The 23,592-nt window shown below is 56.6% G+C and overlaps 9 protein-coding genes across 9 annotated transcripts; 3 read left to right on the top strand and 6 right to left on the bottom strand.

The window, feature by feature from the left end:
• Nucleotides 1-57: 57 nt before the first annotated feature.
• B0H18DRAFT_975157 (kinase-like domain-containing protein) lies at nucleotides 58-4,083 on the top strand. The gene is made up of 16 exons (XM_048044049.1): nucleotides 58-432; nucleotides 538-585; nucleotides 648-722; nucleotides 784-1,446; nucleotides 1,506-1,570; nucleotides 1,639-1,794; nucleotides 1,876-1,968; nucleotides 2,078-2,140; nucleotides 2,234-2,286; nucleotides 2,367-2,398; nucleotides 2,460-2,664; nucleotides 2,780-2,799; nucleotides 2,862-2,923; nucleotides 3,115-3,360; nucleotides 3,424-3,543; nucleotides 3,600-4,083. Exons 1-16 carry the CDS (start codon nucleotides 123-125, stop codon nucleotides 3,867-3,869), a joined length of 2,481 nt encoding a protein of 826 aa, XP_047898924.1. The 5' UTR covers nucleotides 58-122; the 3' UTR covers nucleotides 3,870-4,083.
• Nucleotides 4,084-5,548: 1,465 nt separating this feature from the next.
• B0H18DRAFT_975149 (glycoside hydrolase superfamily) lies at nucleotides 5,549-7,513 on the bottom strand. The gene is made up of 6 exons (XM_048044048.1): nucleotides 7,211-7,513; nucleotides 7,142-7,153; nucleotides 7,041-7,094; nucleotides 6,559-6,994; nucleotides 6,404-6,500; nucleotides 5,549-6,343 (listed from the first exon to the last, which is right to left on the bottom strand). Exons 1-6 carry the CDS (start codon nucleotides 7,498-7,500, stop codon nucleotides 5,772-5,774), a joined length of 1,461 nt encoding a protein of 486 aa, XP_047898923.1. The 5' UTR covers nucleotides 7,501-7,513; the 3' UTR covers nucleotides 5,549-5,771.
• A 1,346-nt stretch (nucleotides 7,514-8,859) lies between these two features.
• Nucleotides 8,860-10,955, bottom strand: B0H18DRAFT_1082142 (uncharacterized protein; the record flags this gene model as incomplete). The annotated part of the gene is made up of 5 exons (XM_048031488.1): nucleotides 8,860-9,309; nucleotides 9,409-9,599; nucleotides 9,648-10,319; nucleotides 10,347-10,579; nucleotides 10,639-10,955. 5 exons carry the CDS (start codon nucleotides 10,953-10,955, stop codon nucleotides 8,860-8,862), a joined length of 1,863 nt encoding a protein of 620 aa, XP_047898922.1.
• Nucleotides 10,956-11,489: 534 nt separating this feature from the next.
• B0H18DRAFT_408726 (GTP-binding protein 1) lies at nucleotides 11,490-14,722 on the top strand. The gene is made up of 18 exons (XM_048037952.1): nucleotides 11,490-11,608; nucleotides 11,662-11,980; nucleotides 12,048-12,296; nucleotides 12,354-12,510; nucleotides 12,559-12,653; nucleotides 12,704-12,839; nucleotides 12,890-13,062; nucleotides 13,120-13,316; nucleotides 13,371-13,422; nucleotides 13,483-13,557; nucleotides 13,611-13,630; nucleotides 13,687-13,824; nucleotides 13,885-14,003; nucleotides 14,059-14,095; nucleotides 14,152-14,182; nucleotides 14,243-14,260; nucleotides 14,338-14,490; nucleotides 14,537-14,722. The coding sequence occupies exons 2-18, from the start codon at nucleotides 11,744-11,746 to the stop codon at nucleotides 14,564-14,566; spliced, it is 1,917 nt and encodes a 638-aa protein (XP_047898921.1). The 5' UTR covers nucleotides 11,490-11,608; nucleotides 11,662-11,743; the 3' UTR covers nucleotides 14,567-14,722.
• A 73-nt stretch (nucleotides 14,723-14,795) lies between these two features.
• B0H18DRAFT_1082140 (STE like transcription factor-domain-containing protein) lies at nucleotides 14,796-15,492 on the bottom strand (the record flags this gene model as incomplete). The annotated part of the gene is made up of 4 exons (XM_048031487.1): nucleotides 14,796-14,856; nucleotides 14,986-15,129; nucleotides 15,181-15,251; nucleotides 15,301-15,492. 4 exons carry the CDS (start codon nucleotides 15,490-15,492, stop codon nucleotides 14,796-14,798), a joined length of 468 nt encoding a protein of 155 aa, XP_047898920.1.
• Nucleotides 15,108-16,053, bottom strand: B0H18DRAFT_901715 (uncharacterized protein). Its single transcript, XM_048041461.1, has 2 exons — nucleotides 15,301-16,053; nucleotides 15,108-15,251 (listed from the first exon to the last, which is right to left on the bottom strand). Exon 1 carries the CDS (start codon nucleotides 16,017-16,019, stop codon nucleotides 15,513-15,515), a length of 507 nt encoding a protein of 168 aa, XP_047898919.1. The 5' UTR covers nucleotides 16,020-16,053; the 3' UTR covers nucleotides 15,108-15,251; nucleotides 15,301-15,512.
• Nucleotides 16,054-16,882: 829 nt separating this feature from the next.
• On the top strand, nucleotides 16,883-19,726 carry B0H18DRAFT_975121 (uncharacterized protein). Its single transcript, XM_048044047.1, has 8 exons — nucleotides 16,883-17,117; nucleotides 17,202-17,790; nucleotides 17,846-18,033; nucleotides 18,085-18,255; nucleotides 18,324-18,525; nucleotides 18,574-18,687; nucleotides 18,840-19,328; nucleotides 19,387-19,726. The coding sequence occupies exons 2-8, from the start codon at nucleotides 17,383-17,385 to the stop codon at nucleotides 19,498-19,500; spliced, it is 1,686 nt and encodes a 561-aa protein (XP_047898918.1). The 5' UTR covers nucleotides 16,883-17,117; nucleotides 17,202-17,382; the 3' UTR covers nucleotides 19,501-19,726.
• Nucleotides 19,727-19,824: 98 nt separating this feature from the next.
• On the bottom strand, nucleotides 19,825-21,497 carry B0H18DRAFT_926748 (DNA-directed RNA polymerase; the record flags this gene model as incomplete). The annotated part of the gene is made up of 7 exons (XM_048041640.1): nucleotides 21,377-21,497; nucleotides 21,272-21,321; nucleotides 21,100-21,221; nucleotides 20,842-21,046; nucleotides 20,455-20,789; nucleotides 20,292-20,394; nucleotides 19,825-20,051 (listed from the first exon to the last, which is right to left on the bottom strand). The coding sequence occupies exons 1-7, from the start codon at nucleotides 21,457-21,459 to the stop codon at nucleotides 19,825-19,827; spliced, it is 1,125 nt and encodes a 374-aa protein (XP_047898917.1). The 5' UTR covers nucleotides 21,460-21,497.
• A 103-nt stretch (nucleotides 21,498-21,600) lies between these two features.
• On the bottom strand, nucleotides 21,601-23,259 carry B0H18DRAFT_975110 (uncharacterized protein). The gene is made up of 5 exons (XM_048044046.1): nucleotides 22,567-23,259; nucleotides 22,398-22,512; nucleotides 22,273-22,344; nucleotides 22,135-22,218; nucleotides 21,601-22,051 (listed from the first exon to the last, which is right to left on the bottom strand). The coding sequence occupies exons 1-5, from the start codon at nucleotides 23,168-23,170 to the stop codon at nucleotides 21,850-21,852; spliced, it is 1,077 nt and encodes a 358-aa protein (XP_047898916.1). The 5' UTR covers nucleotides 23,171-23,259; the 3' UTR covers nucleotides 21,601-21,849.
• Nucleotides 23,260-23,592: the final 333 nt, after the last annotated feature.

Genomic DNA, 23,592 nt, shown 5'->3' with positions numbered 1-23,592 from the left:
TCGTGTCCCCGTGTTGCTACATCCGGGCGATAGAGCGATGATGCTCGAGAAGTCGATCATACACTCCGAGCCTAATCCGCTTCGACCGCGAGCCCTGCTCAGCGAACGCACCAGCGAGCGCAATGGCCACCCCGCCGCGCCGTGCCCTGCCAGTTCCCCCAGGGCCGCCCGGAAACGCGTACTACACCACGCACCGCGAGGCTTCTCCAAGTCCCGGAGCGATGGACATCTATTCGTATGGAAATCCATACAGTGCGCCATACCCCTATCCTCATTTCTTGCCGCAAAGCGTGCCGTACCCAGATGAGCAACCCAGCATGCTGCGTGGTGGAACATTGCTTCACAAGGGGTTCTACGACCTTCTCTCCATGATCCCTACCACACCGTCGCGTATGTTATGGCGGACGAGCAAGAGCCAATCGCGGGTCCTAGGTACGAAGAGATAGCGTCGAAGGAAGCTGAACCCACTCGCAAACCGGTGGAGGGATCAAGCTCGCCCGTGCCCATGAGCCCCACGAGCCCGACCAGGAATTTGAGAGGGCGAAAGATCAGCAAGGACATGGTATCCAAGCCCGTTGGCTTTGTGTATGTACCGGTCATCTCTCCCCTCTGCCTGCGTCTCAATGTCTGCAAATGTAGCCACTTAGTACATGCTTCGGACGCGGAGCAAGCTGAAGCACTCTTGACGAGGTGGGGTCCCGAAGGGCAAGGCAAGCTTGGAGGTTAGGCTTGGTGTTTTGCACGTCGGTTGCAACATTAGCTTATCCAACCCTGTTTATCTAGACCCGCTGTGGGCGGATCCAATTAAAGATCGCCTTCGACAGCTTAACCAGGCTCGCGCGGTCAACGAAGTCGTCAACGGATTGAAGCCCTCGCAAAGCAGTATGATAAGACAAGGTGCAGGTGATCCGCCTCCGCTTCGCGTCGTGAACGGCATTAGCACTACAACGTCCTCCACACTCACCACTGCGGCTCGTGAGAATGTTTCCTTGTCCCCTGTTGTGCCCTCGGGCCTCCCATCGTCCATATCACCCTACCAGACGGTCGGACAAGGCGGAAATTCCACCATCCGATGGACCGCCGGTCTTCCCGCACATCCTGAGCACGAGCAGGAAGATGACCACGCGTCAGACCCAGACAAGGAACTTCCGGACGTACCTCAGGCGCCGGTCCGAAAACCCATCGTCCCATCCCTCGCAACCCTGGAGAAAGCGGTCTCTGCCAAGATCTACTTCGAGAACCTGTACTTCCCTTTGCTACGCCACCCACCATCTCGCGAGCAGCGCAGGATAGCTATGGAGAAAGACATGATGAATATGCAAATGAACGAGGCCCAAAAGGAATATCTAAGGAGCCGCTGGCGCCAAAACGAGACCGATTATTTACGGGACCGGCGCCGGAAAGTAGATGTCAGTGCCTTTGTCAAGCTGAAGACAATAGGACACGGTAATCCCATTCATCATCTCTCCATAGATGGCTAGAGACTGGACATTTTGATCCCCCAGGCGCCTTCGGAGTGGTTTCCTTAGTCCGGGAACGTTCGACGGGGCAGCTATTCGCAATGAAGCAGGTGATCACGGCCATCATCTCTTTCTCCGCACATTAATGCCCAGGCATTACTAACCGTTCGCCCCTCAGCTACGGAAGACCGACATGCTGCGTAAGGGCCAGGAAGGCCACGTTCGCGCGGAACGAGACCTCCTAAAGTCCGCTTCCCTGGTAAACTCTCCTGGAGGCGCAGACTGGATCGTCAGACTGCACTACAGCTTCCAAGATCGCGACCACCTCTATCTGGTGAGTCATTGGCGCAGTTAATGATGAGTGGGATATGACAGATGTGTGACTGCTGATTTCATTCCGATTTCATATCGATAGGTTCTCGAGTACATGGGCGGAGGAGACCTTCTAAATCTGCTGATCGAAAGAGACGTATTCGAGGAAGACTTCACCCGGTTCTACGTGGCCGAGGTACGCTTCTATTCCATTGCATTGTCCCGCCGGCATTTCCTCACCAGTCGACCACACTAATCGCTTGATTTACGGCATATCGCATGGCCTCATCTGTTGTTCGCCACAGATGGTTCTGGCCATCGAGTCCTGTCACAAGCATGGCTTTATTCACCGAGACATAAAGCCCGACGTAAGCGCCCAGAAAACATTGTCGCGAAGGCACACTGACGGAGCTGTTCCCCCCTTCATTTCGGCATCGCCGACCGACCTCTATCTTCACTAGAATTTTCTCTTCGACCCTCAAGGGCATATTAAACTCAGCGACTTCGGCCTTGCGTGAGTGGCTACGCTCCTATTTTGCTAGTTGTCAGCCGCGTGCTGCACCTCACCCTGCTGATATTCTTGCATCACACCAGCACGGATCTCCACTGGGCGCATGATACCTCGTGTCAGTAGCACACCTCTCGTGCGCTACGCCTCAGCAGTTCCCTAATCCGCTCCTCCCACAGACTACGAACAGCAGCGTCTCCACTTGCTACACAAGCATGGAATAGACCTCGAGGACAACTTCGGTCCCTCTGACGGCACGCGAACGAAGCGCCTTGACCGCAAGGAAGTCGAGCGGCTCATGGGCGGCGGTGATGGCCAGGGTGGCATTTTTACCTGGAGGGAGCGAAACAGGAGGAAGGTGCGCGTCCACGATGCAGTGCCGCAGTTTCCGGGGTAGTCTGAATTCTAAACACACTGCACCCGCAGCTGGCATATTCCGTGTAAGTTTCGACTCATATCAAATGCACATCGAGTCAGACTAAGGAACGTATCGTGATAGGTGCGGCACAAATTCGTACAGTACGCATTTCCTCTCAATTGCGCCACAGGCAGCTCTGACGTCGAGCGTTCTCCGTTGTCAGTGTCGCCGGAGGTGATTAGGGGTCATGGATATACCTATTCGTGCGATTGGTGGAGCCTGGGGGTGATAATGTTCGAGTGTCTCTATGGGTGAGCCCTTCCTCGGCATCCGTATCAACTTTAACCAACAATTTGTCCTGTTCAGGTTCCCCCCGTTCGTCAGCAACTCGGTCAGTCTGACGTGGCTGCAATTGATGCGCGGCTTTGTTCTCCTTCCCCCCCACAGACTGGCTGACAGAATTTTACGCCCCTCAGCGACACGTCACACGGCAGAAGATTTTGAATTGGAAACAATCTCTTCGCTTCCCCTCGCGGCCTCGCGTGTCCCATGAAGGCGTTAGCCTGATGGAGCAGCTCCTGTGCGAGCCAGAGGACCGTCTCGGATCACAGGCCTCGTCATCAGTTAGTAGGCCGAACTCGATGATAGTGCAAGCGAGGAGGAGTGGTTTCATCTCGATCGCTGGCGCTGCGGGCAGTGTCGACGGCGCACACCTAATCAAGGTATATGACTACGCCCAGAATGCTGCTTTACAAAATGCTGACTACTGTATCGCTACCCGTCAGGCCCACCCATGGTTCCGTGGCATTGATTGGGACAACATGCATCGGTATCCTGCTCCATATCGCCCTGAGCTCCGTCATCCGGAAGATACACGTCACTTCGACGACGACATCCCGCCCGAGGTGAGGCAGTCTACAGCATATGTTTTATGACATAAAGCTCACTAGCTGCTGTACAGCCTCTCGCGCCGGCGAATGGTGCAGCTGCGGATGCCACGCGTGACCCGTTACTCCGGGACAGGGTACACGGTCAAGAGATTCTCGAGGTCCGGAAAGCTCTGGCTTTCGCTGGGTTCACGCACAAGAGTCCCCGGGTGATCAGTTATGTAAGAGCCGACAAGGCCTTTGACCCGGAGCCTGACACATATGGGCATGAGGAGACCGAGCGTGGCCGCTCAACGGTGCGAGAGGATCGGGACATTGGCAAAGGAAGAGCAATCTCTATGTAATCGCTCGATCACAGCTGTACTATCTTGGACTTCATTCGCCACGACTCCGCCACGAGTTCATCAGCATACCCTCACTAACCCGTTGTACAACTAATCCTCACTCCTGGAACGCTCACCCCGTATCCGGTCGATACCTATATACGATCTGAGTATCTATGTGTATCTTGTAACTTCTTGCCAACACCAGCGGGAATACATTATGCCTTTGTTGTTAGATCGAGCATCAGAACCTTCGTCAGCGATCAACGCATGTAAACCACACCGATCATGGCCCCAGGCACGTCGATACCTGGTGGCTGGGACCACTCGTACTCAGTTTGCAGATCGCACAAGTTGATGAACGAGCGGTCTACACGCTAAGTAACGTAACACCTGGGGCATAGCATTCGAGTCAGCAAGGCGCACCAAAATAGACTACACGGAGCAACAGCTGACCGACGGATGATCTGCACACTGTCGTATATGCCTATCCTCTTGCGAAACAGACTCGCTGCTGAGAGAAATATGCCGTCGGACGATCACGGAAGCCACCAATAGGTTCGAAGATCGTGTATGAAAGAAGGATCTGCGGGAGTCGCAGTCGCTGGTTGCAAACAAGCGGACACGGTGCGGTGGCGGAACTTGATGATCAAAGAGGTTGACCGCCAGCAAACGCAGCAAACACATGTACCTGCGATCACCGGCGTTGACACTCACCGTGTCTTGCCAATGTGGCACAACGCTCTCAGGACGGGCGTCACGAAGCCGGTGTGCAACTCGTACGCCCTGCACACCCAAGACACGTTGTGCCAAGGATCCCGAAGTAGCAGAGGTTTCTCCTGACAACCCAGGGACGGCAGTATGCAGGCATGTGGGGCATGCCTCGCGGACTGCGGATATACGGTGGTTCTGCAGTCGAAGGCGACGTACAATCGACCGGCGGTTCCGTGTGCTCTCCGCGATACTGTTGTATTCATGATCGAACCCAAGTCTAAAGTCAAACCCGTTCATTTCTCAGGGCGTAATTCATATGAGATCTCGGAAAGCAATCCCTTCTTGCGGCGCGAATTAGGTCATTGAGCCATTTCCAATGCTCGTACTCCGAGCGCCCTCATTCATTGACTGCACGATTTGAACGTCCCCATTGCAGAGAGCGTGGCCGCCACAACTTGCACCCATTGAGTCGCTGGATCGCGGCCCTCAAAAAGCTGGCAGACAGCATCCGAGTCGCGCAGTGAGGCGTCGATGATTGCGGCGTATTTAACGACAGGGAACCACAACCTCGTTTGTGCAGACGCCGCAGGCGCCAACGGCCTCTTACCGACAATGGCAGGAGCATGCAGGATTGGCTTTGCGATAGTGTTCTGTGCCTCAGGCTCTCCTACTTCCAGGGAGGTCGAGCCCCAGAGTCTGTGCTTCGTGTATCAAGGGTCGGAGACCGTGTCATGTACGTGTTGTTGGCCCAATATGTAGTCGGACAGGGCCCACTGAACGGTCGCGCCTAGGTCTAAGGCAGGGTCTGTGGGCGCGAGTTGTGGGAGCCGGAGTTCTCTTTGGTGAAATCATAGAATAAGCAGATAGGGTCGGTAGTATGACGGCATCATGCCCTTAGGAGAGTCGACGTGAATATCACTGAATGAGCTGCGCTGAGTTCGCTCCCGAGTCGCCAGCAAGTTACCGCAGATCGCAATCTCGGCTTTTACCGAAGCGTATGCTCTGCATTTGGCAGGTATCGTAGAAGGGAAGGGGCCCAATAACCCGGCCATCGCAGCGTGAGGTAACCGCATTCAACGTCGTCGTCAGCTTCCACCACCATCTCCGTTTCGTTGGAGGCGAACATACAAATTAAGTAGTTAACGTGGTACGATATGGTCCAAGGGCCCTCTAATCCTACATGACAGCAACGGTCGGACTGTGCACGCATCATGCGGTGCCATTGCGGATATTGTCGTACTTGCTTCCCTCGTACGCCAGCCAGTTCGGGCTCTGGTCTAACGCCCCCATCGCCTCCTTCACGACAGCGACCAGACTCCGGCCAGGCTGCGGGTCCTTCCCAGGACCACCTTCCATGCCGTCTCGCGGCGTCCCCTTGTCACCGCTCAGCTCCCAGAACATGCTCCCGCCCAGGCCTTCCCGGGCGATCCACTCGCCCTTCAGCCTTCCGACCTCTTCGGAGTCAAAGCTGATCATCTCTTTGGTCTGGTAATTGTACGACCAGCTAGCGGCGAGCTCTTGGTCACGAAGGAGATACGAGCCGGGCGGGGGAAGTGCGCGATAGTCGTAGACCCCTTGTTCCCAGCTGCCCTGACCTATGCCTTGGAAGGGCTTACCAGGGCCTTCCGTGTTCATGAAGCTTCGCCCATAGAGGGGAATGCCGACGATGATTTTGCTGCGGGGCACGCCTTGGTTGACATACCACTGCACGGCCTGCGAAGCACTGATGGGTCCTCCGAAGAGGTTCGCCTGGTGGTTGGCTATCTGGTCCCACGACCCAGCTGCGCAGATTACCGGCCATATCGGTGATAGGTTGTCTTAGATCCGTGAAACATGCTCACAAAAGTCGTAAGCCATCATATTCCAGAAATCAAGGACTTGATCCATTTCGCGAACGTGTAGCTTCTGGTAGTTATCGGGCCCACAAGGCGCTGCGATCTTCATAGGTAGTCAGTAGGCTCGAAGACACGCTTGACTACGGATACGCTAAACTTACCGTCAGGAGGAATCTGTTATTGGCACCTTTACGTGCGGCATGAGCGTCTAGCCCAGCCCTAAGCTCCCTGAGAAGCTCCACATAGCCTCGGGCCTGCGCATCGTTCTGAGGATACTCATAGTCGACATCCAGACCGTCCAGGGCATTGTCCTCAAGGAGTCGTATAGCTGACGCTACGAACTTTGATCGGAGAGGCGGGGAGACGACGACGGGATGGAACGTTGGCGAGTACGTCCAACCGCCGATGGAAAGGATGACCTTGAGGTGTCGGTGCTGCTTCTTCAACTTGTACAGAGCTTTGAAATTGCCGTAGAGATTGGTTCCGACGTCGTTCCAGGAATCACCCGGGTAATGGATCTCTTGGTCTGCCCATGTGTCGGACAGGAAGACTTCGCCTGTGTCGGCTTTGATGTTTGCAAAGGCGTAGAGTATGTGGCTGATTGCGCATGAGACGCAGTTCAGCATGCTCGGCACAAACTCACGTTAAATCCTGAGCAGGGATCAGAGTGGGCGGATACTTTCTCCCATAGATTCCCCTGCACTACTCTCAGTCACTTGTCACGGACTCACGGAGTTTACCCACCAATTCACAAAGCTGGCGGAGGTACGGTGGTTAGTCGGGCTAATTCATGGCAGGAAGTCTTGTACACACTATCCCACGCTGTACTTTCCGTGCTCAGGCATGTCTGGTACGGTTGTGTTCTCCGTGTCCTCTGCGGGCAATCCGACTTCTGCGTCGGTGTCTGTCCCTGGCGGCGCTTGTAACTCTCCCAAACGGTTCGTCCACTCGTTCGCTTTCAACACAGCCAAAAGAACGACCACAGCAGTGGCTGCGAACAATAGGGTCCTCCGGATCGTTCGGAGATGAGACGGTGCCCTGGCGACTGGACTTTCTAGAGGTGTAGAAGGGACTGGTTCATAAGACGAAGAGGACTCCGGCATCGCCGCAGTAGACGGATGGCAAGTGCAAGACGCGGTCCGGCTGCGCGCGCCTTGCGATGCCTTTCGCAGCACGTGATGGACGCGTCACAGATTGGCGCGGTGGCCACAGAGCCCGACGTGGATGGACGCGCGGATCCCTAGATCCGGTCCTACTCGTCCTCGTCTGCAACGCGTCCTCCGCCTTCATGCAATGAGGCCAAGGACCAAAACTATCACGCGCGACCGAGATGTATCTGCAGTTAGTGTTCCCCCGATCTGTCCTTACGGGGATATCTTGCAGTCAACAGCCCTCGTATTCCCCACGCTGAGCCCCGCTCCAACGCTCACTGACACGTTTGGGGACGCGGAGACAGCGACAGGCAAGGTATGATGGACAGGCAGCGCGCACACAGCGCGCAAGACGTCCGCGGTTGTACCTAACATCCACCGCCCACTGGCGTAGTCCGCATTTCACGTCAGGGGCACAAGCAGGCGACCGCGCTCCCGTGAATCTTTTCCGGTAACCTCTAAGGAGAGGGAATCGGTGCGGGAAGCACAGCCTCGGAGAGCTCGCTCTGGATGGCGCGTCTGCGGTGAGTCGCCGATGCCAGCCAGTCCTTCACCTTCCAAAGGCTTGAGCCGGCACCGGAAGAGGGCGCGGTACGCATGATGACTGATCGACACGAAGCTGTAGGTCGGCTGTGAGGTGTGGTCTCAGTTGTGCGCAACCTGCGAGTCGCGAAGGGCGTCCCCGAAGTGGAATTGCAAGTGCCAGTGCCTCTAGCCCGACCGTGCGTCGGCTGGTACTACCGTTCAGCAGCCTTGTGGTGTCGAGCGATCAGCATGCATTGTCGCACTCCGGGGAGCTGGGGTATGTGCATGCGTTGATGGCGCAGTGTTCTTCACGCCCCGCATTGACAACGTCCTCCCTCAGGCGAGGGTTCTGCAAATCGGTTGTCGATGCCGAAGTCGCTCTGTAGTGGTACCGCCTCTGCCCTGCTGCTAGTGACTGGAACAAGGTTTTAGGCATGCGGTAGATCTACTGCATACGCACCACCAGCAACTGTACAGAGTACGTACCCATGGTATGATGAAAGCTACCGCCAAGGGTAGCTCTGCTACGGCGCAGACAGCACTGGAGCAGGGTCTGCCGACAACAAGCAGTACACTTGTCGTCCAGCCCTGCGGAACGGCGAAAACTGAAACAGGGTGACACGCCAGGCCAGAGGCAAGCCGTGTTGACTCCTTACCGACGTCCGCTTGCTTGGGGGATCGGGACCGGACGGATGCTGCGCTACACAAACTGGGGTTTCCAAGCGACAACTATATTCTACAGTGATGGAAGAGGTGACGCACGATATCGATACAGAACGTTCATCTTCATCCACCCTTGACGACCTCGCGCCACAACGGTGTCAGAGCTTGTGCTACAGTGTTTGATGCCACCTCCAGGCAGCTACGAGTCTCCTCTTCGGATACATTTCGCAGTACTCCTCTTGCCCTCCAGCGGTCCGGATGGAAGCGCCTGTGACTCTCTTGCACGAAGGCCTTGTAATCTTGCGGTCGCATGTAAGACCGAACAGACCTGAAGAACGCCTCGACAGCATTCCAGTCAATGTCCTCAATCGAGAGCATCGCCGGCGACTGCAGGACAGGCCATGGGATGGTATCGAACGTAGCCGGGTTGTCCTCTGTGAACTTCGCGTTATCAAATGCCTCGCTGAGCACTTTGTAGCGTTCCAGAGCGCGCGCTGTCGTCCAAGGCCCAAAAGACCACCGCTGCTGCTGTTGCTGTCGACGGCGCTGCTCCTGTTCATACTCAGCCCTCGCCTGGCAGCCCTCGCTCGTTGTTCTGCCTCAGCTCGTTGGTCTCTTGCCGGCGCCGGCGCTCTTCCTCCTCTGCGGCTGTCGCTGAGCCTCTCTCTGTACTCGTCTCCTCTCTTCTTCCGCGCGTTCCGCTTCCATGCGCCTACGGGCAGCGTCTTCCCACAGGGGCTTGTCCTTCTCGAGCTCAGCGAGCTTCCGCCGAGATTCTTCGATCGCAGCTTGACGGAGCGCTTCCTCGCCCGGCGTAGCATCCCCCGGGGCTTGTTGGGCCTGGTCAGGCGGATCTTCTGGCCCTAGCGTACAGCTGAGCGGGGTTACTCGATGAAGAGAAACATGCCTACCATGCGTGTTTCCTCCGCTTCCGAATTCTTCTGGAATTTCTGCCATGAGATCGCGGAAGAACTTGTCGTGCCACGACGTCTTCTTGCTGTCAAATCGAGCCCTGAAGCTCTCCATCCTGCGCCGCTCCCGCTCGGTACGTTTGGTGTCAAACGCCTGCCTATACGCCTCAGGCGGCACTGTGCGACGCCGTTTTCTCGGTGGATTCGCTGCATCATCTGAAGAATAGGCGGCGGAGTCTCCAGGTCTGTTGGGGCTTGACTCTCGAGGTTCAGGGGAGACTACAAAGCGCGCTAAGCACCCGACATCTGTGGCATTGCATTGTGGCTTACTCTTCCGTTTTGCGGTATTTGAGTACGGTACATATTCCGACTGGCCGTTCTTGTGATCATCTGCAGTCAGGTCCACCATGTCGATTTCCTGTACGTCGTCGGAGACAATACTTGGGGGTTTGGTCTGGGAAGCGGCATTCTCACGTCGCCACTGGCGTCGAGAATCTGTCGTATTCCTGGTTCCTCGCTTCGTGCCAGCTCTGCTTGACGATTTATGGTTGCCAGGCGGCATGGAGCCCCCTCTTGAGGTTTCGCCCAGCAGGTCTTCCACCTCAACTTCCTCGTCATCAACAGGTATGGGATGCGCAGGATCGCTTCCAAGTTCGCTCATATCGCCAGAGCCTGCGGCAGCTGCCCGGAACCTCTTACGAGAGTGTCGTGGGGTTTCGTCATCGGAGGGCGTCGAGAGGCGGCGTTTCGATTTGTGAGTGGGACGTGTATCATCCATGGTGTGTCGCTCCGGTTCATTGTCTGCCGCCTTCTCTTTTCCTTTCTTGCGAGAAATGGTAGGTATATTTGGTGGTGCTGGGACGAAGCACTCGTACCCCGTAGTGTCGAGTTTGTGTATATCCCACTGATCTTGCGAGCAATATATGATCTCCCTACATGGTGGCGTGCCGTCGGCCGTCGGTATCCACAACGTTTGCGATGATGCACTTACCCGCAGATATTGACCAGCCTAGGCCAACTCCCCTCACTGTCCACTCCATGTCCCAAACGTGCACGAGGGACGAAGCGCCAGGAACTCGTGCCCTCTGGTCCAGGAGTTGTCTCTATCACGATGCGCTTCGGGCGTATTGGTTCGTCGTCAAGAGACAGGTTTTCTAGGTTCTGCTCTCTAGGGTATGCAGTGAGAGGGTGGAAAGATGCGAACGAAAGTGTTGATCCCGAGATGCGATGAAGACGTGCTGGTTGTGTCGGATCGAGAAGTCCTGGGGTCGTGCCGTAGATCGAACGAAATGCAGGCTGAGATGTCATGCTGAGCTGTCATGAATAACCTCGTCTGGGGCTGAAACGGTAGACAGATGCGAATGGCGAACACCGAGGCGGTCGCGCGCAGAAGATTCAAACGACGAGGGAGTCGAGAGTGTGGCAACTTGATCAACATCCTCGGCGGTGTGATGTGGGATCACGTGGTCATTTTGAAGGCCACAAAATCAGCCTCTCTGGCGCCTCTCACAGAACTTACACTCTGCCAGACTTCACCGCATGAATTGCAACGCGAATCTGTATACACAGTATTTACTGCCATGGACATGTTTCTGTGTCGTATTAGGTGAGGCACGACTGTGTGCAAACTGTGTGCCAGTGACACTACAGTATGTATGTACCTTCGACAATGTGTCTACTGACCTTCGGCAAGTGCCGCCGGTACCAGCTGTGTGGCGGCGCTCTGCCAGTGATTGACTCTGAGCAGCCAATTAACGGATCCTCAGACGCATACAAGCTCTGTCCTCAGCCTGGGTCCGATCTGACGCGGTGTCTCACAGGACAGTACGTACAAAGCAATGGCTCACCCACTCAGCATCTTAACCGAAGTCCACATACTACAAGAAATCAGAGAATCATCGAGTCGTTACGGAACGGCCGGAACATCATTGTACAAGTGTCCTGAAGCACTGGAATGTCGAGTCAGTGAGAGTCGAGACACTCTCAATTCTCTGACTCACTCCGATGGCCCTAGTTAAGGCGACCGTCGCGTAACCTAGACACATTACTGGCAGCCTCCCGCTTCGGAGCAGACAAGTTGCCGCGCTGCGCCAAACATGACTACGAAGACCAGTCTGCGCAATTTCCAGAGCGAGATAGACCAGATACGACACCGGGAGGTCGCCCGACAGAGAGATCAAGCTACCGCAGAACGAGCAAAAGAGAAGGAGGTAAAGAAGACCCCGGTCCGTCACGGTACCGCTGCTGAGCCTCCAGCTCCCGTGAAAGGGGACGGAGGTGACCTGCAGATCAAGGAGCTCGCGGGGTTGTCTGATGTAGATGAGCGGATACAGGTACGCCGTGCTTCATCGATTGCATAGCGCAAAACCTTATGCATCATGGATCGACCCCGCGTCTCAGTCATTATTGCTGTCTGCCTCTCCAGCAGACCATGACAAGGCGCGAGAAATTGTCGCCTCATCATTGACTAGGCGCAAGGGAGAGTATATACTACGGTTAGGTGTCCACCCGCCTCACTCCAAACTATTCTCGAAACAATCTGGGTCGCTCGAGGATTCGGACGGATGGCGTGGCTCGGCCCTGACTGCAGAGGAGCTTGATACACTGCAGCGTGAGGTGAAGGAGATTTTAACAGACATTGGAGGTGTGGTATGTGTTCACCACCTGAGCTTATCCATTCTTCGCACGAACACATGGCATGTTTAGACTACGGTGCTGTTCGACACAAGAACAGATCGTCCGCGAGCAACACTGCTCTTACGATTACCTCCGGAGGACGTCTCTGTGACGCCGGAGGTACGATGTGCTGTCGTCGGTAATGTCGACAGTGGAAAGTCGACCACACTGGGTGTTTTGACCCGAGGTGCATTCATCAGTGGCTTGGTCTTGCTACTTACTGAAAGGGTTTTAGGGGCACTCGATGATGGAAGAGGGCGTGCACGCGTCAGCTTGTTTCGACATAAACACGAAATCGAGAGCGGACGGACGTCGAGCGTAGGGATGGAGGTGAGATAGATCTGTGTCGGCTCGCACTACTCAGCTAAATACGATGTAAGATTCTGGGCTTCGGACTTTCAGGCGCGGCAATACTGCCGTCAACCGCTCATTCAATCGATTCAGACGTAATTCGACGAGAGAAGATGGGTTGGGAGGAGATCTCTGCAAAGGCAGCCAAGATCGTGTCCTTCATCGGTAATGACAATGCTCCGATGACGTATGTGTTTACTGACGGTCTGTCAAAGATCTTGCGGGCCATGAGCGATATTTGAAGACGACGCTCTACGGGCTCACTTCCGGCGCACCGTCCTGCGTGATTCTCATTGTCGGAGGCAACGCAGGGCTCATCGGCATGTCGAAGGAGCACCTCGCGATAGCGCTTGCTTTGAGTGTCCCCGTCGTTGTCTGCATCACGAAGGTATGGAGGGAGGCATATTATTATGCAAGACAGTTCATGACGTTTTGCGGGAGACAGATTGACATGACACCCCCAAATGTCCTGGCGAAAACCATCGAGCAAGTTACGAAGATCATGCAGAGCCCTGGCTGCCGGTATGCACACCGCGGACTCATGCTAGCCGTACATGACCGAGTACTGTGCAGGAAAACAACAGTCTTCGTGGAGTCAACTGAGACTGCAGTCGAGCTGTCTCAAGTATTCGCCACTGAGCGGTGCGTATATGATGACTAGCACTGTACTGTCCGGGGAGCTAACGAGACTCGCAGATTGTGTCCCGTTTTCCAACTGTCTAACGTCACAGGGGCCGGGCTTGATCACGTAGGTGTCATTTGTATATCGGCAGTGCCTGAAAATGAACCTAATGACACTACTGTCTAGCTGCGAACGTTTTTAAACCTATTACCTGCTAGCGAGAGCGACACCGAGAAGTTCGCCGCTGACCAACCATTGGAGGTGCAGTGTCAGACCTATCCTTATCATGCTGATGACCATTCACACGCCAAAAGTATTCTGTGACAGAGATCTGGTATGCATACATCCATGTTCGCCGCAACATGAATCTTAACAGGGGCATACATTCAGGTCGGTGCCGTACGTCGGTACCGTTGTCGATGGTATCTTGAATAGCGGCACCATTAAGACCGGCGACTCAGTGTTAATTGGCCCGGACGCCAACGGCAACTACCAGAGCACTGTCGTGAAGTCAATACAGCGCAAACGGTAAGCACCGTTCCTTCGGCCGCGATACAGTCAATGTGAAATTCTCCTCCCGTCTTCCAGAGCCCCGGTAACTAGCGCAGAGGCTGGCCAATGCGTGTCGCTCGCCCTCAAACGCGTTCGGAAGTCCGCCGTACGAAAAGGCATGGTGCTCGTGCACAAGAGCGATACGCCTCCCAGAGGTGCGTCTCCGCCGCTCCGTGATGAAAGATGGCTGGGTTCATCTCCGCTCTGCAGCCGTGCGGCGATTCGAGGGGCAGGTCCTCATCCTATAGTGAGCACTCCCGATGTCGTGGACCGCTGCGGGCTGGACGCTCATATCGCCGCCAGCCATAACACGACGTTGCAGACGAACTACCAGGTGAGCGCCGCTGTGGCCTCGCTCCATCACCGGTGATTGCTCATGCCGTAACTTATGAAGGCGATGCTTCATTGTGGGGTGCGTATCCGTCGTGAATCGTTGCTTCCCCGTGGATCGTCTCTGAGGCCTATCTTTGTTCCGCCGGCGGCGCACAGGCTGTACGGCAAACTGTGCGCATGGTCAGCATGGACCACCCTCAAGGCATCCTCCGAACAGGCGACCGTGCCACGGTAACCTTCGAGTTCATCTCCCACCCAGAATTCATCAAGGAAGGGATGAAGCTCTTGTTCAGGGAAGGGAAGACGAAGGTACGTCTGCCCCTCGGCGACTGCACCCTGCTGACGCGTTTACCAGGGTCTGGGCGTCATCACACGATTATTGTAACGTTGTAACCATGACGAGCTGGCGACGGGCCGCGCTGATAGGGCGGAGATGACTCCTCTATTGTAGAATACGACAAAGGCGTCACGCGCAGCGCTGGCCAAGGTCTATTTCCTCATTCTTCTACGGACAGTCCTTTTGCATGCGCACTTCTTTGTGTGTACCTACCACTTCCCCTGTAAACTCTATGTTGTACGAACAGATGGAAACAGAGAAACCAGTATCATCGTAATCAGAGCTTCCACCTTCTACGCCCGCCTCTCCGCGAGGCGCTTGTGCCGCCAGGGCCAGGGCTCGAAGAGGTGGAGACAGACATGGGGGACGCCCGCTCCCCCTCTAGCTCGATCTCATGCGCGCGGACGGCTGCCTCGAGCTCGCCCTCGCCGGCGAAGCGGCCCTCCGCGTCGCTGAACTGCTCGTACAGCGAGCGCTTCGGGTCGTACGTGTATCGGAACGACCGGGCTGGCTCCCCAGTGACGACGGTGGTCGGCTCCAGTCCTTGTCGTTCGCGTTTAAGGTCGCGCTCGAGGGCGTCAAGGAAGAGACGGTCGTGCGGCACGGAGAACCTGCGAGGAGTGAGAGGCGCGGACGGTAGGGTATCGGAGGGAGGGTCGTACCAGTAGAACACCTTTTGCTTTTTCTGCGTGCGGATGCACTGGTATTTGAACAGGAGTTCGAGGAACGGCGACTACTCCGGGTGTCAGTGTCCTGTACAGCATGCACGCGTGCGCGCGTACCTTTGGCTCCTCGAGACACGCATCCACGCCCGGCTTCAAATTCCTCAGATCACTAAATATGCCCTCCTCAAACTTCTTCATGTTGCGCACGGGCCGGCCGAACGCCTCGAAGCGGAAGACAAGGGCACGCACAATGTCTGTGCCCGTGATGTGGTATAGCCCGTCCCAAAGTACGCAGCTCACGTACTCCATGTTCGGCAGGAGGAAACGGTTCAGTGCCGGGTGCGACATCGGGTCGTCGGAAGGGTGTTCGAGCCGCCGGGAGAAGATGAAGGAGAGTGCGTCCACCGCGCAGGGGCGGTGGCGAGGAAGAACTTGAGGCGGTTGAGATGCTCGAGCAGCTCGCGCTCGTGGAAGGTGAGAGGGCGGCTGAGCGCGCTCTCGAGGGCGGGGTCATAGGTCATCGTACGGGCGCGCTGCGTCCGGCCTGCGTCCACAGCCATGTCGATGTCCCCAGAGTCGTCGAAATCATAGTCCTCTTCAGTGTCTGCGTCTGCGTCTACGTCCTCGTCGTCATGGTAATACCGCTCTGTGTCCGGTAGCACCTCGGGTGGTTCGAGATGGCGTGTTTGTTGTTGGGCTTGTTCGGGCGCGTATGGGACGACAGAAGCATCGAAGACGCGTGGGTGGGACGACACGGAGCCCGAGGGCAGGCGGGCGTGGATCTGCGGGGGCCTGTGGTGGTATGCTGCAGTCGCGTAGCGGTCTAAGGTGGCCATGAGAAAGAAGAAGGGCGCATCACAGGAAGAGAGCTGACCTGCTGCTTACCTCTGGCAGGACTGATGGTCCCGTACCGCATCCGAATCAAATAAAAGGAAGACGTGATAATTCGGGTACCAAGTCCGCGAGGGAGAGCGAGCGTCTCCCTTCGCGTTCTCTGTCAAACAGCGTACGTGGTGCGTAGCGGTGCATACCTCTGGTTTTGTGGCCGTGAAACCCGCCCAGCGCGCAAGGCTTTTGTGAGGAGTGCGGGGATGTGAGAAAGAGGTCGGAATGGGGATAACTGGGCTGCGTAGAGCAATGCCGTCTTCTGTTGTGGAACTGCCCCCCGATTAGGCAACTGCTGTTCATCCTAATCCGGTAACCGCTTGCTATTCACCGCCTCTCCAGTGTGAATCACTGTGATCGCCATGTTCTACAGCACTCAATCACGTCGCCCGTGGTCCCTGTCTCGGCTACCGATGCCATGATCATCTCCTGTGCGACTCGACATGCATCCGCTGATTTGACCCCCAATCATGGGTGTCCCCGAGTCTAGCATCCTCGCGCCCAGTTTTGTATACGTACTACCACCGATTGGTCAACCTCGCACCGATTCTCGCACTGATCAAGTACTGTTTAATATGTGCATATACATGTACTGTAGCGGCTGTATGTATTGGCCACCGAGTGTTGTCTCCTTTGTTGTCGCCTGCCAACTTGAGGGTCAATCTGATGTGCAGTGCATGGCACTAAAACAGCATCTCTGGAACCTGATTTATGCCATTCTGGATGGATGCATTCCGGATCGCTGGAGAGCAGACGAGAGGCCGCGGTGGATCCCGCAATACACGAGCGAGTACGCGAGAGGCGAATTTGACTAGGGAAATCAAATCGCGCCGGGTCTCGTTCGGCAGCTTGTTCGGCAGCGCACTCGACTGCGCGACCCCGCCTCTTCGGGCTCGCTCTCCGTCCGCGAGCCTCCTCTGGCCTCCGTCTCTCCCCTGCTCGTAGCCTTTGTCCCAAGGCGGCCTCCCGGAATTGGCGTCAACTGTGTGGCCCATCGGAACCCTATACCGTGTGAGGCGGTGCCGGCGTTGAACGTGACCTGAACCTGGGTACGTCGACGATTGTCTGAAGCTCACCGCAGTCCCAGCTCACGTCACCCGGTGGGCCGCTGTGCTACTCAAACCGCACAACAGACATCCCACCGAACCCAGGTACACCAGCGGTGAATCACCCGAATACCTCAACTGTGGTGTCTTACCACGCTCGAAGTCATCGATTGAACCTTGCGTCTCCAATAACTGCAGTGGGCAAGCACGCGGTCTCATAGCCTTCGAGGCATCCCTGGAGTAGGCCAGCGTATCTGCGTGGGCTGTCATGTCCATGATGGCTGCCGCAGCCTCAGCGTACGACGAGCACCTCCTGCGGCGGGCTCAATCAACCGGCGACCTCCCCAATCCTGCGCCCTCCACACGCCCGAGCCGTCATGGCAGTCTACACCGCTCGGAAGGTGTGGTTCAACGGCCAGAGCCGCTGCACGTACACCCAGGACGTCGCGCCCCGCACACTTCGTTCGACTCTCTCGAAGCTGCTCTCGCTCAGATCAACGAGACCCCGCGTGCTGACCCGCGCTTGCCACGAAATCGGCCGCCGCAGCAACGACCAGAAGATGTACCCACTCTGCTCGACAAGCTTCTTATGATGTTCGGCCTCTCTGGAGCGGACGCAAAAGCACGGAGAGAGTTCATAGCGTTCGTGTGGAACGTCGGGTTTGCCATCGCGCAGGTGCATATTATCTCCAATCGTTTCAGCTACGAAGCAGCTCATGTATATGGCTTAGTATATCATTATCATAACGCTCCTTGCGTATTCCGCTCATCACGAGAGCCCGACACAACCAGGTCTCAGTGAATGGGATGCATGTTCCCGGCCGTTGGGTGTATGGGACTCGATCTGGCTGATCCGAGTAGCCCTTGGACTGCTCTTGTCGATATGGGGCTACCGACGCGACAGAGCTACACGTCTAGTGTAAGTGCTATACCGTTCGCTTAGTGCTCGGCTCACTCGTACGTCCACCAGCCGCGAACGCAGGGAAAGGAACGAAGAGGTCGAAAGCCCGAGGCCTCCCGCGATAGCCCCCCACCGCTTCCCTCGTGAGCGTGATCCGCGGGCACCTCCAATGTGGGCAAACGACGACTACATAGACCGGGGAAATCATGCGCCCGAGAGGGCATCCCCTCTCTATTCTCGGTATGTCTCCTCGGCCAGCCCTGACAGCTAGTTGTAAGTTCTGACATTGGGCTCATCTGGCCACGCAGGCTGTCCCTTCTTTGTACGATCATGTCGCTCGCCTGGTTCCTCACCGCACACACCCTGGAGTACACCTCCGTCAACGACTGCCGGCACTCCTCGCCGCACCTCTGGTGGCTCACGTTCGGGATCCTGTGCATCCTCTACCTCATGGTGCTCGAGATCTTCCTCCTCGGCCTGCTCGTCTTCGTCTTCGGCCCCGTGCTCTATGTAAGCCCACGATCAGTCCCGGCATCCACGTACTAACCACGCCCACAGCTCCTCTGGAACGTCATCCTGCTCTGCCTCGGCCGCCACCCGCTGCAAAATCCGCACCAGATCAAGCCCGAGATCGGGAAGCTCCCGAGGCACGTCGTGGACCAGATCCCGCTCGTGCTCTACATCCCTCCCCCTCCCGACGAGCCCGCCGAGCCCACCACCACCTTCCACACCAAGTCCACCGGGCCCACACCTACGTACAGCTACCCGCCCACGCGCAAGCCGTCGACGCGCCAGCCGAAACGGCGCTTCGCGTTCTTCCGCAGGCGCCGCGGGAAGGCGCAGAAGGGCGGGGCGAGAAGGGCGGGGACGCGGGCGCGGGCGGGGCGGGCGACGGCAAGGGCGGGCTGAAGCGGGAGATGGATCCGGAGAAGATGACGTGGGAGGACCGCTGGGAGTCTGGGGACTATCCGTTCGTGCGGCTCGAGGGCAACCGCGCCGTGTGCGCGATCTGCCTGCTCGACTTCGAGCCGCCGAAGCGGGTCGACGGTGCGGAGGAGGAGAGCGAGGAGAAAGTGAGGGAGGCGAGCGAGGACACGGATGATAAGGACGACGCTGCGAGTGGGAAGGTGGACTTGGAGGCTGGGGAGAGGGAGGGGGAGGTGGCGGATGGCGAGGTGGGCGCGCCGGACGAGTCGGTGCATGAGGTGCAGGTGGACGAGGTTACGGAGGAGGACCGGCAGCAGCTGAGGCTGGACGATGCGGGCGAGGGCGCTGTGCCACTGCGATTGCTCGCATGCGGGCATGTCTTCCACGTACGTATTCGTGTTGGATCGCGCAGCTGAACCTTTACTGATTGCTCGCTCTCCATAGCAAACCTGTGTCGACCCGTGGCTGACGGACGTCTCAGGGCGGTGTCCGGTCTGTCAGCGACCGGTCATGGACCCCACGAAGACGAAGTCGAAAAGGGGGGAGTCGACGCAATGACACCAAGATAGTGATGCCCATTCTGGACTTCTGACTGTACTCTAATTCCGCTACCCCCGACTGGTCATGCCGTTGTCGACCGTGCGCCGCTCGCCTCTGGTACTCGTGTCTTATTTTATTATTGCCTCTTGCTTCTTGTATTCTTGCCAGTGACTATTGATGTTTGCATTGTAGAATAACCTGTAGCACGAAAATGTTTCATTTATGTCTGCTTATGCCCACTCAGATTTCACTGCACGATCCGAAAAAACACATGAGAGCACGGAACAAACATCGATAGCAATACAGCGCAGTAAGATACAGGACCACGAATACACCGCGTACCTACGTGTTCCATCCATTTGTCTGCCCTTGTGGACTTGCGCCGGTGCCCCAACTACCACCACCACCACCACCACCACCACCACCACCACCAGTTCCCCATCCAGGACTAGCCCCGCCTCCTCCCCCGCTCCCTGCCGCACTCCCTCCCCATCCAGTGGGACTGCCCCCGCTCCCTGCTGCACTCCCTCCCCATCCGGCGGGACTACCCGCGCTCCCTCCGCCGCTCACTCCCCATCCCCCACCAGCGCTGCCACCACCACCGCCCGCACCAGCAGGGCTCCAGCCTCCACCCCCACCCCTCGGAGAAGAGCCCCATCCCCCAGCTCCGCCTCCACCACCAGCGCGGCTTCCGGGGCTTGTCGATGCACCCCAACCTCCGCCATCACCGCCGCGACCGCCTCCACCACGGCCGCGACCAGTCCCCCATCCGCCCGCGCCGTCTGCAGCAGCACCGTCTTGAGTCCCACCTGCTTGAGCAGATTCCTCAGATGGCTGAGGCTCCCCGGTGCCGTTGGCGGTGTTCAGACCCAGGATTAGACCGCCCAGTTTTGCTCTGAGGTGATGCAGGCCCTGGTGCAGACATCCCCATTCAGCGACAGTCACACTACCCGATCTCGCTGGTTTACTCACCCGCATAACGACCTCCTGCGGCCCCAGACTGCCGTCCGTCTCGATGTTCATGTAGAACTTGTTCGGCTTCGCCTGGTAGTCGAACGGCTCGTCTTCCCGCGGGGGCTCCTCCTCCTTCGAATTCTCGCTCAGCGGCCACTCCGCGCGCGCGTCGCTCTCGTACCAGTAGGACGTGTGCCGGAGCTTGTTGTGCGGGTCGTACTCGAAGGCGACGGCGGAGCAGGGCGACCACTTTGCGTGCTCTTTTGCGATGCCCTTCTTCGCGATGCAGCGGAGGCGGAGTTCCTGCCCCTTGCGGATTTTGCAGATGAGAACGGGGGGAGCGTCCGGGTCGTCTGCAAGGACGTTGAGTGAGACGTGTAGTGGTGACAGTAAATAAAGACGCACCTTTGCCGACTGGGTGCCCGAAAGTATCTAAGCGTTTGCTGACCTCCTCCCCGCCATCGTCCTCGTTCCAGTTCTGATCCGTTGGTCTTGGGCCGGTAACGTCCAAGTGGGCACTTGTGATGTCCATGGTCACCATCTCGTTACAGGCAACGTTCAGTTTCAACTCGACCGCGCAGAATTGACACCACGATAGACATGTGCAGTCCTACGATTTACAAAGCATTTAGAGTTGAACAACTACACAAAGCAAGGACATACTCGGGTGTATCGCATACCGTCGTCACAGTTGTGCGAGAGCAGTGGGATCATCCCCAACCGGTGCGCGATGAACTCGTCCGGGAGTACGGTCGTGTTCGTCTCGACTTCCACCATGTCGATCGCTGCAACCAACATAAGCTTCGGAGAGCAAATAGCACATGATGTCACTGACCAACGGTGGGTATGTCCGCCATTACGACTCTCCGGAAGGAGTTCGCAAATCTGCACGCGATGTTAGGAGTCGATGTAGCACCATGGAACGACGGACAAGGCGTACGCGAGGTCGACATTTTCCAAGACAAAGTCGACTTGGTCTTTCTTGTACTCGCGTATCCGCACGATCGAAGGGTCGCTCGCCATTTGGAGAGTTGAGGAAGCGACCAGAGAACCTGTCGCGGGTGGCTCAAGCTGTCTCAATTACGGCCTTACGTAAGTGTCAATGGGCGCTACATAAATATTCTGAGTGGCCTCTGGTCGCCTTTGTGCCACGGTCTGACACTGGTCTGACAATTACGACTCCTTCGGACTACTGTAATGTACTCCTCGCCATTCTCTCAATCTCTGAGCTGAATGCTGGTCACCGCTGCCATGACGGAAGAGGCTTGTGAATGCGTTGAACATTGTCCTTTTACAACCAGTCGTTCGGCGATTGCAACGATGGCCTGCAGACGCACCAACCTGTCTAGTGTCTCGCGACTCTCTCCCCTGGCACAGTCTGGTTACACATCGCCCTTCGCTGTGGTTGCAACTCTAAAGCATTGCATACATCATTACAACCAAGAAAATACCCAGGCCGGCCGATGTAACACTATATCTGAATGGCTGCAGCCTCAGTGCTGAGGACGCCGTTCCATTCGAGGCAGCAGAGCTGGCCCACATCTGGAAGTCTCGGAAGTAAGTGTTAGTTGTATTCGGCGTAGCCCATGAAGAGTCGCTCCCTCCAAAGAACGTCCTGTCGAAGTAGCGGAGCGGCATGCATGGTGTCAGTATCACAAAGGCCATTGAATGGCTACGGCCAGTGATAAAGGTGCGCACGAGAAGAATAGTCCGCCGATATCGATATTTGAGCTGCTGCGAAATTGCAGGTTTGACAGCGTTATGGCCTGAACGTTGTTGTAGCTGCTCATATTGTGGGTGTGCCCGTCGATGCCTGCATTTGAAAGCATGACTCACTATAGCAAGACCTGGCCGTTCGCCTTATTGACAGGATTGTTCAGACGCACGAGCATCGTCACTCGGTTCCATCTACGACGTAAATTGAGTTGTGGGGAAACACAGAGATCGCAGATGGAACTAACCCTCCCGCCTCGAAACTGAAGACCCCGCGATCGATGCTCGTCCCGTACCCGTCGTCGTTGCACATCACGTTTGACGAGTCGCAGAACTTCTTCGACTCCACCACATATGTATACACTAACCGTCGAGCTCGTATCTCATAGGCTTCTCTGAGCAAGTGTTAAAACGCACCTTCTCCGTCTCCGTCTGTCCTCCACATCATCCTCGAGCTGAAGCAGTTGCTCCCATTCGCCGCCTCACCGCCGGAACAGCCATACTCATCCGGGCCGCCTCGCAGTCCAGGAAGCTTTCCGCCTTTGACCCAGTCGAAGTCCATGTCGAAGGCGACCTCGTACGTAAGTAGCATCGATTCCCAATTCTCGCCCGTGTCCGAACTGTTTGAAGAAGCGTTCCAGAGCGCGTAGAATTGCGCACCGCCGGTGTCGTGCGAATAGCTTCCTGCTGGGTAGGTCACTTGCAGGACGGGCGAGGACGCGTTGCCACTGGTAGAGTCCGACGAAGAGGAAGAAGAGCTGTTTGGGAACGGATCACTGACGAATGCAAGGTTGGATGCGCCATTTTGCATCTTCCCGTTACTGAGGCCCCAGGAGGACACCAAGTACGATGCCGCGTCAGATGGAGACAACGTGGACGTAGGCGCGGGCAGTGTAGTGCTTGCTGTCAGCGCATACATCGACGCGAGCGATGCTGGAGGGACAATCGGAGACGCCGCAGACGAGAAGTCTCTGCAGAGGAGTAGCGCATAGATCAAGCTCACGAGGACCAAGCGAAGCATGGCTATGACAGAAGGCGATCGCACCCAGACGCTACAAGCAATAGATGGGTGTGCTAGAATGCATGCGGCCCTGTTTCCAACGATCTCAGAACCACCGTTTAGTCCGAAACGTCGTGTTGCGAATAGGACCGCCCAGAGGCGCGCTATGCACTGGTTCGTCCTACGTAATCATAGCCAAATGTTCGCGCTCTTCAACATACTTATGTGCTTCTTGCAGTTTGCTAGTTGATTCGCACAGCTAAGCATGCTTTGCATTGCTGACGCTCCGCGCAATGTTAAACGAGTGGCAGTGGAATGGACTGATCGGTGACTACGGAACACACATCGAGACACCACGAACCATGTTCTCGTCTCCACCTCTTTCGTCCACAGAAACATTGCGCGCTCTGTGGTCAACCGGGGAATTCGCCTGAACTAGCACC

This window comes from Fomitopsis serialis (genome assembly GCF_022376445.1).
Source record: "Fomitopsis serialis strain Sig1Antser10 chromosome Unknown B0H18scaffold_4, whole genome shotgun sequence".
Lineage (NCBI taxonomy): Eukaryota > Fungi > Basidiomycota > Agaricomycetes > Polyporales > Fomitopsidaceae > Fomitopsis > Fomitopsis serialis.
Note: the sequence above shows the minus strand (reverse complement) of the source record. Positions and strands in the feature narration are given on the sequence as shown.

Excerpts from the sequence above, each read along its gene's own strand:
- B0H18DRAFT_975157 (XM_048044049.1), top strand. The coding sequence starts at position 123 with ATGGCCACCCCGCCGCGCCGTGCCCTGCCAGTTCCCCCAGGGCCGCCC. Across the intron at positions 2,287-2,366 it reads CTCAGCGACTTCGGCCTTGC|CACGGATCTCCACTGGGCGC; the intron begins GTGAGTGGCTAC and ends GCATCACACCAG. Across the intron at positions 2,665-2,779 it reads GTCCACGATGCAGTGCCGCA|GTGCGGCACAAATTCGTACA; the intron begins GTTTCCGGGGTA and ends GTATCGTGATAG.
- B0H18DRAFT_975149 (XM_048044048.1), bottom strand. The coding sequence starts at position 7,500 with ATGCCGGAGTCCTCTTCGTCTTATGAACCAGTCCCTTCTACACCTCTA. Across the intron at positions 6,995-7,040 it reads ATCCCTGCTCAGGATTTAAC|CCACATACTCTACGCCTTTG; the intron begins GTGAGTTTGTGC and ends ATGCGCAATCAG. Across the intron at positions 6,501-6,558 it reads ATAACAGATTCCTCCTGACG|ATCGCAGCGCCTTGTGGGCC; the intron begins GTAAGTTTAGCG and ends CTACCTATGAAG.
- B0H18DRAFT_408726 (XM_048037952.1), top strand. The coding sequence starts at position 11,744 with ATGACTACGAAGACCAGTCTGCGCAATTTCCAGAGCGAGATAGACCAG. Across the intron at positions 14,096-14,151 it reads GGGCAGGTCCTCATCCTATA|CCATAACACGACGTTGCAGA; the intron begins GTGAGCACTCCC and ends TATCGCCGCCAG. Across the intron at positions 14,491-14,536 it reads TCAGGGAAGGGAAGACGAAG|GGTCTGGGCGTCATCACACG; the intron begins GTACGTCTGCCC and ends CGCGTTTACCAG.
- B0H18DRAFT_901715 (XM_048041461.1), bottom strand. The coding sequence starts at position 16,019 with ATGGCCACCTTAGACCGCTACGCGACTGCAGCATACCACCACAGGCCC.
- B0H18DRAFT_975121 (XM_048044047.1), top strand. The coding sequence starts at position 17,383 with ATGTCCATGATGGCTGCCGCAGCCTCAGCGTACGACGAGCACCTCCTG. Across the intron at positions 18,034-18,084 it reads GACAGAGCTACACGTCTAGT|CCGCGAACGCAGGGAAAGGA; the intron begins GTAAGTGCTATA and ends TACGTCCACCAG. Across the intron at positions 18,526-18,573 it reads TCTTCGGCCCCGTGCTCTAT|CTCCTCTGGAACGTCATCCT; the intron begins GTAAGCCCACGA and ends CCACGCCCACAG.
- B0H18DRAFT_975110 (XM_048044046.1), bottom strand. The coding sequence starts at position 23,170 with ATGCTTCGCTTGGTCCTCGTGAGCTTGATCTATGCGCTACTCCTCTGC. Across the intron at positions 22,513-22,566 it reads GACAGACGGAGACGGAGAAG|TGTATACATATGTGGTGGAG; the intron begins GTGCGTTTTAAC and ends CTCGACGGTTAG. Across the intron at positions 22,219-22,272 it reads AACGGCCAGGTCTTGCTATA|CTACAACAACGTTCAGGCCA; the intron begins GTGAGTCATGCT and ends CAATATGAGCAG.